This window comes from Dermacentor andersoni, chromosome 4, assembly GCF_023375885.2.
Source record: "Dermacentor andersoni chromosome 4, qqDerAnde1_hic_scaffold, whole genome shotgun sequence".
Taxonomy (NCBI): Eukaryota; Metazoa; Arthropoda; class Arachnida; order Ixodida; family Ixodidae; genus Dermacentor; species Dermacentor andersoni.
Genome location: NC_092817.1, coordinates 6,864,405 through 6,879,935, shown reverse-complemented (window position 1 = coordinate 6,879,935; position 15,531 = coordinate 6,864,405). Strand labels below are relative to the sequence as shown.

The 15,531-nt window shown below is 47.1% G+C and overlaps 1 protein-coding gene across 2 annotated transcripts in view; it reads left to right on the top strand.

The window, feature by feature from the left end:
- The window catches only part of LOC126535926 (uncharacterized), a 67,066-nt gene extending 60,538 nt beyond the window's left edge, over positions 1 to 6,528 (top strand). For both annotated transcript variants that reach the window (XM_055073345.2, XM_055073346.2), the window contains exons 5-6: positions 4,905 to 5,126; positions 6,209 to 6,528. In XM_055073345.2, the coding sequence (XP_054929320.1) occupies positions 4,905 to 5,126; positions 6,209 to 6,378 (392 nt within the window). In that variant the 3' untranslated portion in view covers positions 6,379 to 6,528. The remainder of the gene's footprint in view (positions 1 to 4,904; positions 5,127 to 6,208) is intronic.
- Positions 6,529 to 15,531: the final 9,003 nt, after the last annotated feature.

The window sequence follows — 15,531 nt, the reverse complement described above, 5'->3', positions numbered from 1 at the left end:
GACAAGCGCATATTGTTACACGTGCAAAGAGACGCCGCCAACATGCACAGCGAGCAGTAAGTGTGCTGAGTACGCATAGCGGTTACTTAGAACGAAGAACTCGTGTAAAAAAGGACTCGCTTGGACCGAAAAGCTTTCGACATAACGTCGCTGAAATTTGCGACCCTGACGGCAACTAAACAACATCCTGTGCGTGTGTGGAAACGAGTGCGCCAACAGTCTTCTTGCCGCGGAGTGTGTCTGTCGTGTAGCGATTACACGACGACTGTTGTGTTTTGTGGTTCAGTGCTACGAGCCAGTGCAACTGTCGTGACTTTCTGAAGCGGCGGTATGGATCGTGTCAGCGAGTCTCCTCCATCGTTTTCGGGCTGGCAGCGCGATCTAAACTCGCGGCATACCAACATCGAGCGTAGTGTGTGCGCGTGTGGGAATGCGGTTGACTGTTCTCATGAACCGTGCGACGTCGCCACGTAAACCTGAATCATGACGCGCATTGTTGTGTTTATGCCTTTTCGTCCCCGTGCACCGCTAAAGAATTAGAGTACGATTATACGAAACGCACGCGGATTGGCCTAGCTATTTCTACACTGTGTTTTGCTGGCAATCCGTGTATTGCTTCCTATGTGAATTTAAAGTTGTGTGTTTTTCATCAGTAACATGGCATCGCCGATTACTGAAATATCTTCAAGTGTAAGGGAAACTTGGAAGGAACGAGCTCGCTGCTGTATGTAATGTACCTTGATATATTGTATTATACTTTATTTTTTGATGGCCAGTAGCAGTGGCTATGCAGTATTTGTTTTTAAAGCAGAGTAATGCAGGTACTTTGGAATATATTTATTCACATATGCAATGCACAAGATACGATTAGGATATTGGAAATGACTTTTTGGACATATTGTAAAGCGCAGTTAGTAACGCCTGCACAAAAACAGGAAAGTGTAAAAGTAGAATTCGCTGCTGAAGTTTATTATTCTTTATCGCACGTCATGATATTTGTCAGCGAGTTAATGCGCTTCTGCCCTACTATTTACTTGCATGCTAGGTCATATATTGGACTTGCTAAGTCAACGGGCTCGTAATGCACTAAAATAAATAATCTCCACAAACTTCGGCCATCAACATTCATGCGCGCGAATGAAATACTATATAGCAGCTCTGCACGCACACGTGTATACTTTCTCTCGCACCTTCGTATCGCTCTACGTTACTTTCCTCGCATAGTCGTGCAGTTACCGACGATTCAGTCTTTCCGTCCAATCCTATGCGACCACATTTATCTTCTGGTTAGGTTTTGTTTGCCGCGCGGGATGCAAAATAACTTCTTGACGTCCTCCGTCTGATCTCGGCATCCACCCGCACAGGAACAAGGCATTTCGGTCCTTCGCATCCTAGGTCATACTAAATTATTCAGCGGGCTCATAACGAACTAAAATAAATAATCTCCACAAACTTCGGCCATCAACATTCACGCGTGCAAGTGAAATACTATCACAGCTCGACACACGCTCGTGTATACTTTCTATCGGACCTTTGTATCGTATGTTACTTGCCTCGCATACTCGTGCAGTTACCGACGGTTCAAAGTCCTTCCGTTCCCCCCAATTCCGTGCAACCATACTTCTGTTTAGGTTCTGGTTGCCACGCGGGATGCAAAATAACTTCTTGCCATCCTTCGTCCGGTTTCAGCACCCAACCGCACAGCAACAAGGCATTTCGGCCCTCCCGGAACGAAATTATCGCAACAATGTGCATAGCACAACAGGCGAAACGCACGCACTTGGCCCGGCGCGCATGAACTTTCATGGCGGCAAAGGGGCGGAGCAAGGTCACATGCCACCGATCAGCCTATCGCTGGCGTCGTCGGCTGGATCAAAGCCTTTCGGTAATTTAAGAATATTGAGGGACTTTAACGCTCGCTTCCCTCGCGGCAACAATACAATTTCGCCGATTCCACAGAGGGGGCATCTACGCTTGCCCGTAAACGCTGCACAGCCTGGATTTGAGCTGTGGACCTACAGATTACCAGTCGCGAGTGTAACCTCTCGACTATATACTGCGCCGAATTTTTCTTTATTTATTGTCTCATTGGTACTAATTAATGAAGCACAACTAAGAGGGAACAATACAGCACCTTAAAGGGTGCCTACCAGGCCCCATAGCAAATTTGAGTTATACGCTGAAAGTTGTTACGTGTCCTCTAGTGAGCCTTCTGCCGCAAAAATTTTTCAAGTGGGCTCATTAATAGCTGAGATAGAAGTATTTCAGTGCCGCGAACCCATGATTTCAGCAGGCGGGCTCCACTGCATAGCGAGACTCCCTCTCCACTCGCCCTGTCTAGCCTTCCCAAGCGAAATTCCTTCCCTGCGTTCTCCCATACCAGACCTCGAGGATCGCGTGACACATACGTCACATCTTCTTTTTTTTTTTCTCCTCGTTTTCTTTTCTTTTGTTCGGCGATGCGCATTTCCGCTGGCGGCGTTGCGTGCGAGCTATTGTCTTGTTCGCGCAGAGCACGATTTTGCGCGCTGTGCACAAGGAAACATGACTAGCGGTATAATTCAGTGCTACAATACTGATGCAGAACAAGCGGATCGCAGAGCATGATCATGCCGCCGGAACACGGTAGAAAATGGCATAGTTGCGGTACCTGCGCACGTGACCGCACGACCTTGGGAACAAGCAGACGAAGCGGAAGTACCATCTCTCTTGCTTCGGTACGAAGTAAAACAAAAAACACGCAGACATTCCGTTTGTGTGTTTTATTATTTCTCTAAACTTCAATTCGTCAATTGAAGCAACAGGTCACACAATTAACAGATGGTGCCTTGAATAATTCTCGAAGTTACGTGTCACCACGAGCGACGTCACACAGCGGACACGAATACGTAGGCGCTGGCACACGAGTGCGTCATCCCCCGGCTTGGAGCGCGGCAGCCGCGAGTAGAAGGAAAAACGGCGTTCGGTTTGAAATTTCAGATCTTTCCGCGGCGCGTAGCGATGTAATATTTTGCAGACACGATCGTTATCGTGCAATGTTTGCTCTGCGCTTGTCAGCTCAACATGGTGAGGGCCCCTTTAAGAGTCCAGTAGCGCCTGTAGCTGCTTTAATAGGCCGACGTCACGCTTTTCAGTGCTTCAGTTTATAAATCAGCACTCACAAGGTGAGGACATTTAAGCGAACCTAGCAGTAAGATGGGAAAGGCGCGACGCAGAAAAGATAACAAAGTAATTGTGACCTTCCACTTCACGATGAGACGCAAATATGTGCTGTGTTGTTATCGCTAGTAGATTTCTCTGCGTGCACCTGCGAATGTTAATTTCAACCGATACTGCCTGAGACAGTGCAAGACGTTACTGGGCATAATATTGCGTCGGCGCCGGTGCTACACCAGAAAGAACATGCCCCTGTAGAACTATGGCTGGCTGGCGCGCTATGATTCGCTGTAGCTTATCTATAAACCAACACCGAGCTGAAATAATTTAAACGAAGCAAGTGGTAAAAAGCGAAAGGCAGGCTTGGAAATAAAAGAAGCTGTCTTTTCACTTCACGACCGGGGAGGCGACGTATGCATGAAGTAGCGGCTGGTCATCCATAGCCTACTGTGACCATGTGACGTGCTCGAACAGTGATTTGGCACAAACCGCCGAAAAATATCCACCTGTGGCTTTTACAGCGAAGCTGTATACCTCTGCCGTCCAAGGAAATTTTCGTATCGTTAGCGTGGTAAGCAGAAGCTCCCCACAAGTGGGTCGATACCAAAGATAGTGCCATGCCGTGCCGACCCGCGGCGGAGGTGAAGCAGACATTAAGCACTCCCCATACGCGGGCAGATCCCGGAGATAGTGCAATACTGGCCTGACCCTCTGCGGAGGTGAAGCAGGCGTTAAGCACTCCCCATACGCGGGCCGATTCCGAAGATAGTGCTATACCGACCCGCGGCGGAGGTGAAGCAGGCGTTAAGCACTCCCCCATACGCGGGCCGATCCCGATGATAGTGCAATACCGGCCCGACATGCGGCGGAGGTGAAGCAGGCGTTAAGCACTCCCCATACGCGGGCCGAGCCCGAATATATTGCAATACCAGCTCAACCCGCGGCGGACGTGAAGCAGGCGTTAAGCACTCCCCATACGCGGGCCAATCCCGAAGATAGTGCAATACCGGCCGGACCCGCGGCGGAAGTGAAGCAGGCGTTAAGCACTCCCTATATAGAGGCGGGCCGATGCCTACGTTAGTGCAATACCGGCCCGAACCGGAGGCGGAGGTGAAGCAGGCGTTAAGCACTCCCCATACGTGGGCCGATCCCGAAGATAGTGCAATGCCGGGCAGACCCGCGGCGGACGTGAAGCAGGCGTTAAGCACTCCCCATACGCGGGCCGATCCCGAAGACCGTGCAATGCCGGGCCGACCCGCGGCGGACGTGAAGCAGGCGTTAAGCACTCCCTATACGCGTGCCGATCCCGAAGACAGTGCAATACCGGTCCGACCTGGCGGCGGATGTGAATAAGGCGTTAAGCACTCCCCATACGTGGGCCGATCCCGAAGATAGTGCAATGCGGGGCCGATTCGCGGCTGAGGTGAATTTCGCCATTAAGAGGCCCACATACACAGCTTCACAGGTTATCCTTCTTCACAGAGTGGAAGGGCACTGAGTTTTTTTTTTACTTAGTGGAAATGTTGGAGTGACCGATCACCCTTTCATTCGGCAAGGTGTATGCTTCGCACAAAATACCCTTATGGCACCTTGAAATTAATTGAAGATGGATTTTCTGCTGAGGAATGCACCCATTTTCAATATGGTCAAAGAAAGCAAGGGTGTCAAAATGGTGTAAATTGCGTGAGTATTCCGGCCTACTTCAGGCTCGCGCCGCCAAATGAGAGAGCTCCTGTGGCACGCCGCAGGTGCGCTGACCGTCCACGAGTGCCCGCGCCAACCCATGGTTCCGGTGCTGCTGGTGCTCAGCGGTGTGCTGGCGCTCGCCAATTGCGTCGGCAACGTGGTCGTCCGTTCGGGGCGCCTCCACCCGGCCGACTGCGGCGACCAGCAGGACGAGCGCAAGTTCCTCCTCCTGGGCGCCGTCACGGCGCTGCTCAACGTGGCGCTGTTCGCCGTCTTTATTGCTGGTCGGTACACTGCGTCTGTTTTCATGCTGCTCGAAAAGCAGTGAGTCACGCAGGGTGCGGCTTTCTCACGGGCAGGCTAATAGAGATACAAGGTTTGGCACATAGAGGCAACAACAAATGAAATTTGAAAACACTGTGGGATAAATATAATAGTTGTAATTGGTCATATGGATGGAGTGTACAAGCGCTCCAGTATGACGATCAAAGTGCACATTTAACATCGTCATCATGGACAATCTAAAGAGTTGGCAGTAATTCTGCCCAAAGCGCTGACTGTGATAGCAAAGTCTAGCGTTGCGCCCAAACTTTTCGGACGGTGTGGAAAATGTGTATGCGGGTTCGACTAACACGGACGCCAGAATTTCTGGCACAACTTAGAAGGCCGCGTATGGGGCCGCTAATGACAACGCACAGGAGCCACTACGTTGCCCATAAGGAGCCGCGCCAGTAAAATTACATCACTTTCAGGTCTGAGCACTGATATTGTTTTGTGTGTTTAATAATAGTCTGAGAAGATTTAATATAGAAGGCATGCGCTGTGAATGTTACGTCTCACGAAATTTATTTGTGGGCTGTGATTCTCAATATTCTGAGGAATAATTTGCGTTTGTGGACTAGAGAACCAAAGCAAGCCTCACCGTGCCATATTTGATACAGTTAGGGAGAGTTGCACCTAAGAAAGAACGAACACAGGAAAAAAAAACGGCCTTTAGGAGCTTTTCACATCCAGGAAAAGGGCGATGAGTGCTCAAGTCACACTTCTGTTGCCTTATATCATGCTGAACAAAATTTTCTGCGCAGCTTGTGTTGGCATGACGGAGGCTTGATCTGCCCTCTCCTTCTGCTCCCCCCCCCCCCCTTCCTTTTTTCGTCACGTGTGGACACTGCTTATATGTGCAGATTCGAAACGAATAAAACCAGTTGATAGCTTGCGCTCTCTCCATCTGTCTCGTTTTTTTGCCTGTGTTCATCCTTTCACGCGTGCGACTCTTCCAAACACAGACACGCACCAACTCGCCTAGCAAGAGGTTCTGCCTGACACCAGCGCGTGCCTCCCTTCCACTGGCCCGTTTTGCTCGCAGGCTGTGTTTACGTGTACGGCAGCCTTTGGCCATCACAAGACCGTGCCAGTGCCGACTACTGTTCACCGACGGCCTTCTACTTTGCCTTCTGGCTGCACACCGGCACGTTCATCTTTCTGGCGCTCTTGTTCGTCATCGGTCTGCTGGGAATGCTGTCCAGGTGCCGCTGAACGGCATCGTCGCCGTGGTTAAGTGCGAACAAGGCGCCTCCGTCGACGATCTCCGCAACCGTGCACAGCTCGCATCCACATGCGGCTGCACGACTGTGCTTTCAGATGTGCCAGTAAATTTGTGTCAAGAGGCACTTTTGAGGACGGTCACACAGTGTCCGTGTTTCTCAAGCGCGCTTACCGCTTGCATAGTCAGATGAAATATTTTACAGCGATCAAAAACGTTAATTATGTGCTGGTTATCACGGTTCTATGAAAAAAAAGAAAACTAAATCACTCATCAGATTTATATTTTGAGGAAATTTTGGGATTACTAAGGCAACTAGGCAGGGAAGTTCGACATGTCAGTGTCAACTATAGAGACTGAATGAAAAGTCTGAAATCCTTGTTTTCGGCCCACAGAGAACCTTCAAGTGAAACACATAAAAATTTTTTCTCTTCCGGGCGAGAACGATAAAGCCAGAGCAGAGATGTCATATTTTGAATAAATCGGTGACACTTAACGGACGGCGTGTACCGAAAGCTCGAACTATCTAGGGTAATTATGCTCTGAAATTAATTACTCAGTGAGGCTGTTTCACATGCTGCGACTGGAACGACGAAAATCGGTGCAGTTGCACGCGTCGCAATGTGATTTTTAGAGGGCTCATTTCACATGATTGCGATTTAAACAATGCGACTAGTGTGATGCCCAGGGTTGCTTACTGCCAGGTTTCGTGGCACACGCTGCATAATTCTTTTATTGTAATGAATAAAACGTTTGCATTATATTATTGACTTTTCTTGATTAGAAGCAAATAATATGCACGTTTACTAATTTAAAAATGTTAGTTAATATTTGTCATGGAGTGCGCAACAGCGGTTTCTGTAGTTCAGTGCGACATGGCGCATGTAAACAGCTGTTCGCAGATGGTTCAGCGCTGTGTGTTGTCTCATCTGCCTTCTATGACCGATATTACTTCCTTCTAGCGCCCTCTCCATCCTCACCATGTACATCATAAACAGCAGTGGGGATAAAGGGCACCCCTGCCTTAGTCCCTTGTTGATATAAACTTTCTCCTCGCTCCTCATCCCTTCCCATTCAACGCAAACGGTATTTTCTAGGTAAATCTCTCTCAAAAGCTGTAGACAATCGTTACCTAAGCCTTCCCCTTCCAGAATATCCCACAACACGTTGCGGTCTACGTTGTCGTAGGCTCCTGTAATGTCTAAAAAGGCCACATGCAACGGTCTGCTTTCTGCTTTTGATATTTCAATACACTAAGTAAGAATAAAGAACAAACAAGTTACCATCCAAACGCCTACCTATTCTGAAGCCTTTCTGAAGCTCTCCCAAAATGCCATTATTCTCAGCCCATGCTTGAAGCTTTAATTTGATTGCCTGTATTGCTAGCCTGTATATTACCGATGTAATGGTCAACGGTCTATATGAGTGAATTCTGTCTTTCTCCCCCTTACCTTTATAAATTAAATTCATTCTACTTTGTCGCCAACTGTCTGGTATTCGTCTATCTATTAAAGTTTTTTCCACTGCTTTCACCAGAGCTTCCTTACTTTTTGGTCCTAGTTCATTTATCAGCCTAACGGGAACCTCGTCTAGCCCTGTGGCTGTGCGCTTAGGAATTTTCTCTTCCGCTTTCTTCCAGTCTAAATTTGTCAGCACCAGCTCCTTTTCCACTTGGGTCTCTTTCATGCTCTTTTTTTCTTCAAATACAACCTCGTCATTGCCTTGGAAAGATTCGGCTGTTACTTTTCGGATGTAATTTATTGCCACTTCTCCTTCTAGTCTGTTTTCATCTTCGTCTAGGATATGTTGTTGTATTGTTGTTGGCCTCCTGCCTAATAATTCTATGTGGTTCCAAAATATTCTAGGTGCGGCCTTCTTTTTCTTACGCATTTCCGACAACCAATGTTCACTTTGACCTTTTATCTTTGCTTGCACCAGTATTTGAACCATAGACGTTTTCTCCCGGTATATTACCCATTTACTGGTTACTTCATCCTGCGGCAACTACGCCTTCTTTGCCTGCCTGTGCTCTCGAGATGCTTTCTGTCGTTCGGCGATCGCTTCTCGTGTCTCCTTGTTCCACCAGCTTTTCGGTTTCTTTTTTCCTTTCCAACGAACATGTTGCTTCTCTTTCCGTATTTCTGTTGTTATTACACTTAGAATGTCACCATATTCCCACTCCTTACTTGGCCATTTGCCAAGTTCTTCCTCAACTCTGGTGACTATACTTGCTATTAGTTCAGCGTTCAAATTTGCACTGGCCATTTTGCTCTCCTTGCTCTCTTTCCCAACTACATATCCCATTTTCAAAATTATGCGTTTATGGTCATTCCCTATGCTGCCCCTTCCTCATCGATGATCATTTCTCTCAACTTATCATGAATTCCTTCTGTCATCAGACAGTAATCAATGGTCGATTGCCGGTTTCCCACTTCCCACTTGATGTCCTTCACACTTAAGCCCTGTATTCACGATAACGAGGTTATGTTGCTCACAAAGGTCTAACATTGACTTCACGTTATTGTCGGTATAGCCATCTAAATCCTGTATGTGGGCATTCATGTCACCTAATAGGACAATTTCACCACCATTCCCGAAACCCTTAATATCAGCGCTTATGCATTCCACTAACTCTTTATTCTTCTCTGTGCAATTTTTTCCGGTCCGCAAATACGTAACGCCCAGCCAAGTTTCTTTCACAGTCATTGTACCTGATAACCAAAGATGCTCTTGACATTGTGAATTTACTCTTTTCCATTTGGCTCCTTGATGGATGAGCATTCCGACTCCCCCTCCCTTTCTTTCCGACTTAGTTCTGTTGCACCCTTCCCAAACATAATTCTCAATAACTGGCGGCTCTTCTGAGTCTAAGTCTCTTCTAAGGTGCGTTTCTGTAACCGCATACACCCCTATTTGTTCTATATGTAACTGCTCCTCAATCTCTGCCCAATTTTCCTTTCTTCTGCCGCCCTGCATGTTTATGTAGCCTATTGCATGGCAAACTCTTTTGCTTGCTTTCCTCCTTTTTCTGTTATCGATGGCGATGCTCTTCTGATGTTCCCCTAGGGGACCTTCTTCATTACTATCTACTCTGACCTCCTGAGCGCCCGCGGGCGCCCTAAAGAAGCAACAGCGCGACCACCAAGTCGCCAGCCCACTTCTCGTGCCAGCCTGTAATTGAAGTAGATCCCGTCTCGTTTAAAACCACCACAACTTCTCACTTCCCTGTTTACTTCGACAACCTCGAAGCCTTTCTCTCGGCTAATTTTCCATATTGCCTCATTAGCAGCCACTACGGCTCTTTCTACGTGACTGTGACGTACAGGCACTTCCGGCACCGTGCACACCACGATCTGCACCTGAGGGAATAGCTCGCGCAAGTCGTCCACGCCCTTCGCCAAGCGCTGGGCTAGTCCTGGCCCTTTCCTGTTTAGGACGTCATTTAGCCCACCTGCTACTATGGCAAGGTTGTGATCGTGGGCATTTTCCGCGAGCTTTTCTTTTGCTCGCTCCATGACAGAACCCAGTGTCCATCATGGAAATGTCCCTGCCGCCACTCTTTTGTCGCCTTTCACCCTCTCCACAATTGCCTTTGAGCACCCAGCCAGGTTTGAGTCGCCAGCGATAATCACCCTTTCACTCTCTCCTACCTCGCCCTGCTTCGCTTTGTCCTTTTCCGCGGGATTCGGACTCGACAAGAGGCATTGTCCCCTGGGCTCCTGCTTCTTCCGCGTGGCGGCCTCAAGGTAGGTGCCGCTCTTTCCAGCTAACCCTTCATCACCCTGCATGCATTCGTATTTCGCTGACCCTCCCTTGCCTGTCGCGTCGGGGGTCTGCGTTCCATTGTCACGCACATTCTCGTTGACAATGGCGGCCCTGTTCAGCTTTTCCTCGACTGCTTGAAGTCTCTTTTCAACTACCTTCCGTGCAGCACGCTCCCTGTTTAGCTTATTTTTGAGCTCTTGCACTTGTTTGAGCTCTTCCTGGAAAGCCTCCACTTTCTGCAGCTTAGCATCGACATCACATTGTGTGCCGGTTGATTCGATGCCCTCGCCATTCTCATCTGTCTCCTCATCTGCTTTGAGGGACCCCCCGTGCACTGCTTGCTTTCCCGTCTTTCTCGCCATGTATTGCACGGCTTTTTGCAAATACTGCAATACTATAATAATGCTATTACTGATGCAAATACTATAATACTATATCAATGCAGAGCGCCTGCCTTTTAGCAAAGACCGATACGCACAGGATCCAAATCCTCAAAATGTCGCAAAGCAACTCTCACCACTGTTTCAAAGACAATCAATGCCGCGGAGACCGAAGGTATGACGCGCTCAACCACGCGGCCACGCTCTCACTTTCCTACCAAAACACGCACAGTAAAACCACTAATAGCTATTTGTCTTGCCAATTCCAAGCTACCATTTAAAGACTACAAACACTCAACGTCCCACCCGGCTGCACGTGTTGGAGCACGTGGCACGAAAGGACGCTCTAACCATCCTGCAAAACAATTGTACACGAAGCACACCCGCGCACCCGAAATACGAGACAAAAAAAAGGAAAGAAGAAGAAAACCACCCAATTACTATTTAAAAACAAAAAATCAGCAAATAACAACAGAAGCAGGCTCGAAGCATGCACAAAAACTTATGATTTCGTTGCCGCCACGGAGCCCCGAAAAGCACGTCCATTCGCCACTAAATCCAAACCCAGCCCATGTTCCTACACCGCCATCTCGTGCTATCTACATGGAGTGCCTCAGCGGCGAGCGCTTCCTGAACACACTGTCCCTATTCTAGTACACTGTGGTCACGGTAAAGAGAGGAGACCGATCATGGGGGAAGGAGACTGAGAGGCCCTACCCCATGCGTGTCGAGCATAGAGTTGTGTCGAGAATAACGCCCTTGTAAACAAAAGAAGCCGGCGCGAGGGCCCACGCGATGCCATTAGGCCAATTAGCCCCGAGAAAGAACTACAGGGGCGCTGCGAGCGCCGCTCGTGTGGTCAGGGCATGGACTCGCGCCTGTCGTCTGCTACAGTCCGGGCGCTTTCTGCGGTGTTTTCGTTTGTTCGCATTCGTTCTCTCTGCTTGTATACTTATGGCGGTAATATCAAATGTATTTTTACGACGTCTTCATTCGCGAAAATTTATTCAAAGAACTTATTTCTTAGACGACAATGCAGCTCTCAAAGGCAATGCTACAGTGCCAGCCCAAGGAGCGCAGACCAGCCCATTGCGGGTTTTTCATGAGCGGACCTACGACCGCAAAGACATAGCATTTAATAATAATCGAGTTATGATACCATACATGCCGCGATGCAACAAGTATGTCACAAACGCTGGCTATATATGACCTTTACAACAGTTACCTCGATTTTAATCTGCTAAAACAGGTTTGCTCATGACGAGTGGTTCGGGGTATAATATCGAATTTGTGCATTTCTTCACAGAAATGCTCGGCAGTAACACGAGGCCTTCATTAGCACTGCAGTTTAGATTCTACAAGCACCACTTGCTTCTTTACCTGCTTCTCAAAATTAGGCGGTTCTTCACGTGTTCATGTTAAGTGGCGGTAATTTGAAGTAAAGCTAATGAAGGCTTACGGCTATTTGCAGAATACGAAAAGGAATGTACCAATATATATTTCCTTTTCCGTGCTTCACGTTCAACCCACTTGAGAAATTTACTGGTGCTTGTTGCTTGCGGAATATACATGACGGCATATACATGTTTGGTGAATTGACACAGGCTGCTCGGTCCAAATTTTTTTGTGAAATATGCCTTTTCGACCGTATGGCTACAGCCAGAAAGAAGTCGAAGCGTCAATCATTAGTAGTATGGGACATATTGAAGATATCATAATTCCCCGGTGGAGGGTAAAAATCAAGTGAAATATGTAAGGCTTGTGGTGTTTTCTTTATGAAGGTTTGCGAGGTTCTCTTTTATGTATGACGAAGCGAATAGTTCTCCGTTTGTATAACTAAACAACGCTGCACCGAGACATGGTGAGGCAGAAGGTGCTTGAATTTTTCTTTTCTAGGCACCCTAAGCTGCGCTGTAGTACCTCGAGAATGCTTTAAGCATTCGAATTGGCGCTGTAAAAAATGTTTTATGGTTTCAATTCGAAGTTGTAGTGAACTGATGAGTTTCGCGAAGAACGCGTGCCTCGCCACACCGACAGTAGGTTCCTACCGTTGCGTGAGGGGTGTGCCATATTGTCGATAAAGGCTACTGAGGGCCACCATGAAACATTTCATCGCTTACAATTGATTGGCTCTGGATCTTAACCACGAAACTTTTCGCTCAGGTGATTGCTACTATGGTATTTGTGAATCAACTATGTAAATGCTCTACACAACACGCCGTAGTGTTAGCAGCCATGAGCAATTCGTTTTTTGGAGGCCTGTTTCAGAGAGGGGTGAAAATAGCAGCAAACTTTTTCATAAGAAATGCGTGCCTAAGGCCTGGCCAAAAAGAAGCGACAGTGAATCCGGTCACAAGTGGACGAGACGCTGAGGTGACCGATCACGTATTAGGGAGCACAGCCTAGAGAGCTGACAAGGGGCTGTAAAACTATGCCCATCTCATGCTTGCATCCTTTCTTCAGGTTGTGCGAAACTGTGTGTATGTATGGCATCACCACAACCTTTTTTGGTTTCCACTTTTCCTGTGTGGTTGCGGTAGTGCCATTTGAGAAAAGCTTAAAAAAATGCATGTGAGGAGAGACGTGTAAAGCCCCTCGCAACTTGCGCCACCGGGATTGTTTACAAGATTCCGCTCCGCTGCAATAATGTTTACGTTGGCAAAACGGGTTGATGCATAAATGACCGACTCAGGGAGCACCGTCTTTAAAGGCTGTAGCGGGTGGTATGCACCTACCTGCGCACATCAAAGATTGCGGTTGCACTCTGCTATATAGAAATGCAAAGATTTTAAAGAAAGTCTAATGACAGACTGGCAAGGGAAATATTTGAGGCTGGCCAGATATACGCACAATCTGCCTTGTGTGTCAGTGTCCCATCAATTGCGCTGACTGATGAAGAAATTAGTTGTTTCCTAGGGAATTAGCATTTTTACAACTTCTGCATCTGAATGTGTACGAGCTTTGTACCTGCCTGCCGACTGCGCGAGTGCGCCCCTCTGGTTCCTGGAATACCGTTCATCAACTTCAGTTGCGAGTGTCTGTCCTGTCCACTTTGTTTCTTCCTGGCCGTACTTCCGCTCAATGACACTACATGATGTACCAACTGGCCCAACAGTCTATGCTTCTGAACTTAAATTCTAGTGACTGTTGAAAGCAGAAATTCGATTTAGGTCCCGAATTCTTTCTATGGAATTTTCAAAACATGGCAAGTTTGAAAAATACAGAAGCATAAAGATTAAAAATTCCCATCTCTGCACCTAAAACAGATACCGCACTTTTGTAAACTCCATCCATTAGAGCATCCTAAGCGGACAAATTTGATAGATCAAGTTATATCTTACATGAATTTGTTACACTGTTTGCAAGGGTATTGCAAATGTTTTACTCACAATTCCGTGGTCTCTTTGAAAACCATGTATATATCAATTTTGTCCACTTTAGATGTACTATTAGGTGCAATTTACTCATTTATCATTGCTGAGTTCGAGTTGTAAACTTCATAGTTTTGTGAAAATTTGAGATTTTTGTCGATGTTTATTAAAAAATTGACAACCTAAATAAAAAATTTGCAATGGAAAGTCATTGATTTAAAATTTTTCTTTTAAAGTGATAAACGTCTCCAAATTTGGTGCAGTGGTTACAGGGAAAAACAATTTCTCTTTTCCCATGTATTTAGATAGGAGGCCCCGAGCTAAATGGCCACAAGTGCATGCTACAAATGTTACAACAAATGCTGCAGGCACGGCACACTTAAGCGTTCAATATGAACAGCAGCACGAGACAATACAGCCTAGCCAGTGTAAGGAATGCTTTGTATAAAACTAAAGGTCTCTCCGATTTGGCTGCACTTTCTGCCCTAAAGTTCGGAGAACAGCATAATTGTCTTTCGTTTGACAGTGCAGCGTACCCCACCACCTATACTGACCACTTCGCAATTTGACTTTGACCCGTTGTGGTTGCTCAGTGGCTATGGTGTTAGGCTGCCGAGTACGAGGCCGCGGGATCTAATCACGGCCACAGCGGCCGCATTTCGATGGGGGTGGAATGCGAAAACACCCGTGTATGTACTTAGATTTAGGTGCATGATAAAGAGCCCCAAGTTGTTGAAATTCCCAGGGTCCTCCACTACAGCGTACCTCATAATCAGAAAGTGGTTTTGGCACATAAAACCTCAACTTTTTTTAATTCGACTTGCACAAGTGCCAGTTCTTCACAAGCCAATGGTTATCTTGCACGCACTACTTTGGAAATACAGGCAACGTGCAAGCTCTGAGTAGCACACTACGTGGTGCAGCACTAGTCAATTCGTGCAAATATCTCCCGCTATAGTTATGACAGTTACTCAAGCTAGCATAACGAGGCATGGTTTAAGTTCAATGCCTGAATGCTTGTCAGGGCACATTGGTAAAGGTTTGCAACATGCTAAATTGATTTCATATGAACAGCTTTCTTTGTGGCCACTATTCTGTTGCCACCATGTAGTTCTACAACAATTGCAATTATTGCGATATATTAAACAAAATATCCTTTCTTGGTTAAGAGGCATTTGTTGGAAAGGTTTAACCTTCCAAAGCAGATGACTTGGCTGGACCATTCCTGCATGTTTTATCTTCCAAGGACCACGATGCTTTGCTGCACATGTCTGATGTGAACTCATTCAGTAACACGCATGGCTCTTTCGAGAACTGGTTCAGTAGGTGCAGCCAAATTGAAAAACTAAGCTTTAACAACACCAGCCGCTGTCACTTACTTTGAGGAAAGAGTTCCCCCTTTCTGCAAGTGTACAGCCGTGCATGCCCAGCTTAAATAGACAATCACACAAGCCCCCCCCCCCCCACCGCATGCTGCACTCTACCTCTTCCTTGAATCTGGCAAGGCTTCACTTATCAAGCTCATGCAAGCCGTGAAAGGGGTGTGCACTCATTGCACAGGGTGTCATCTCATTTTTGTTGAAGGCCATCAGGCCACCAAGAATAGATGGAAGCTGCATCACTTAAACCA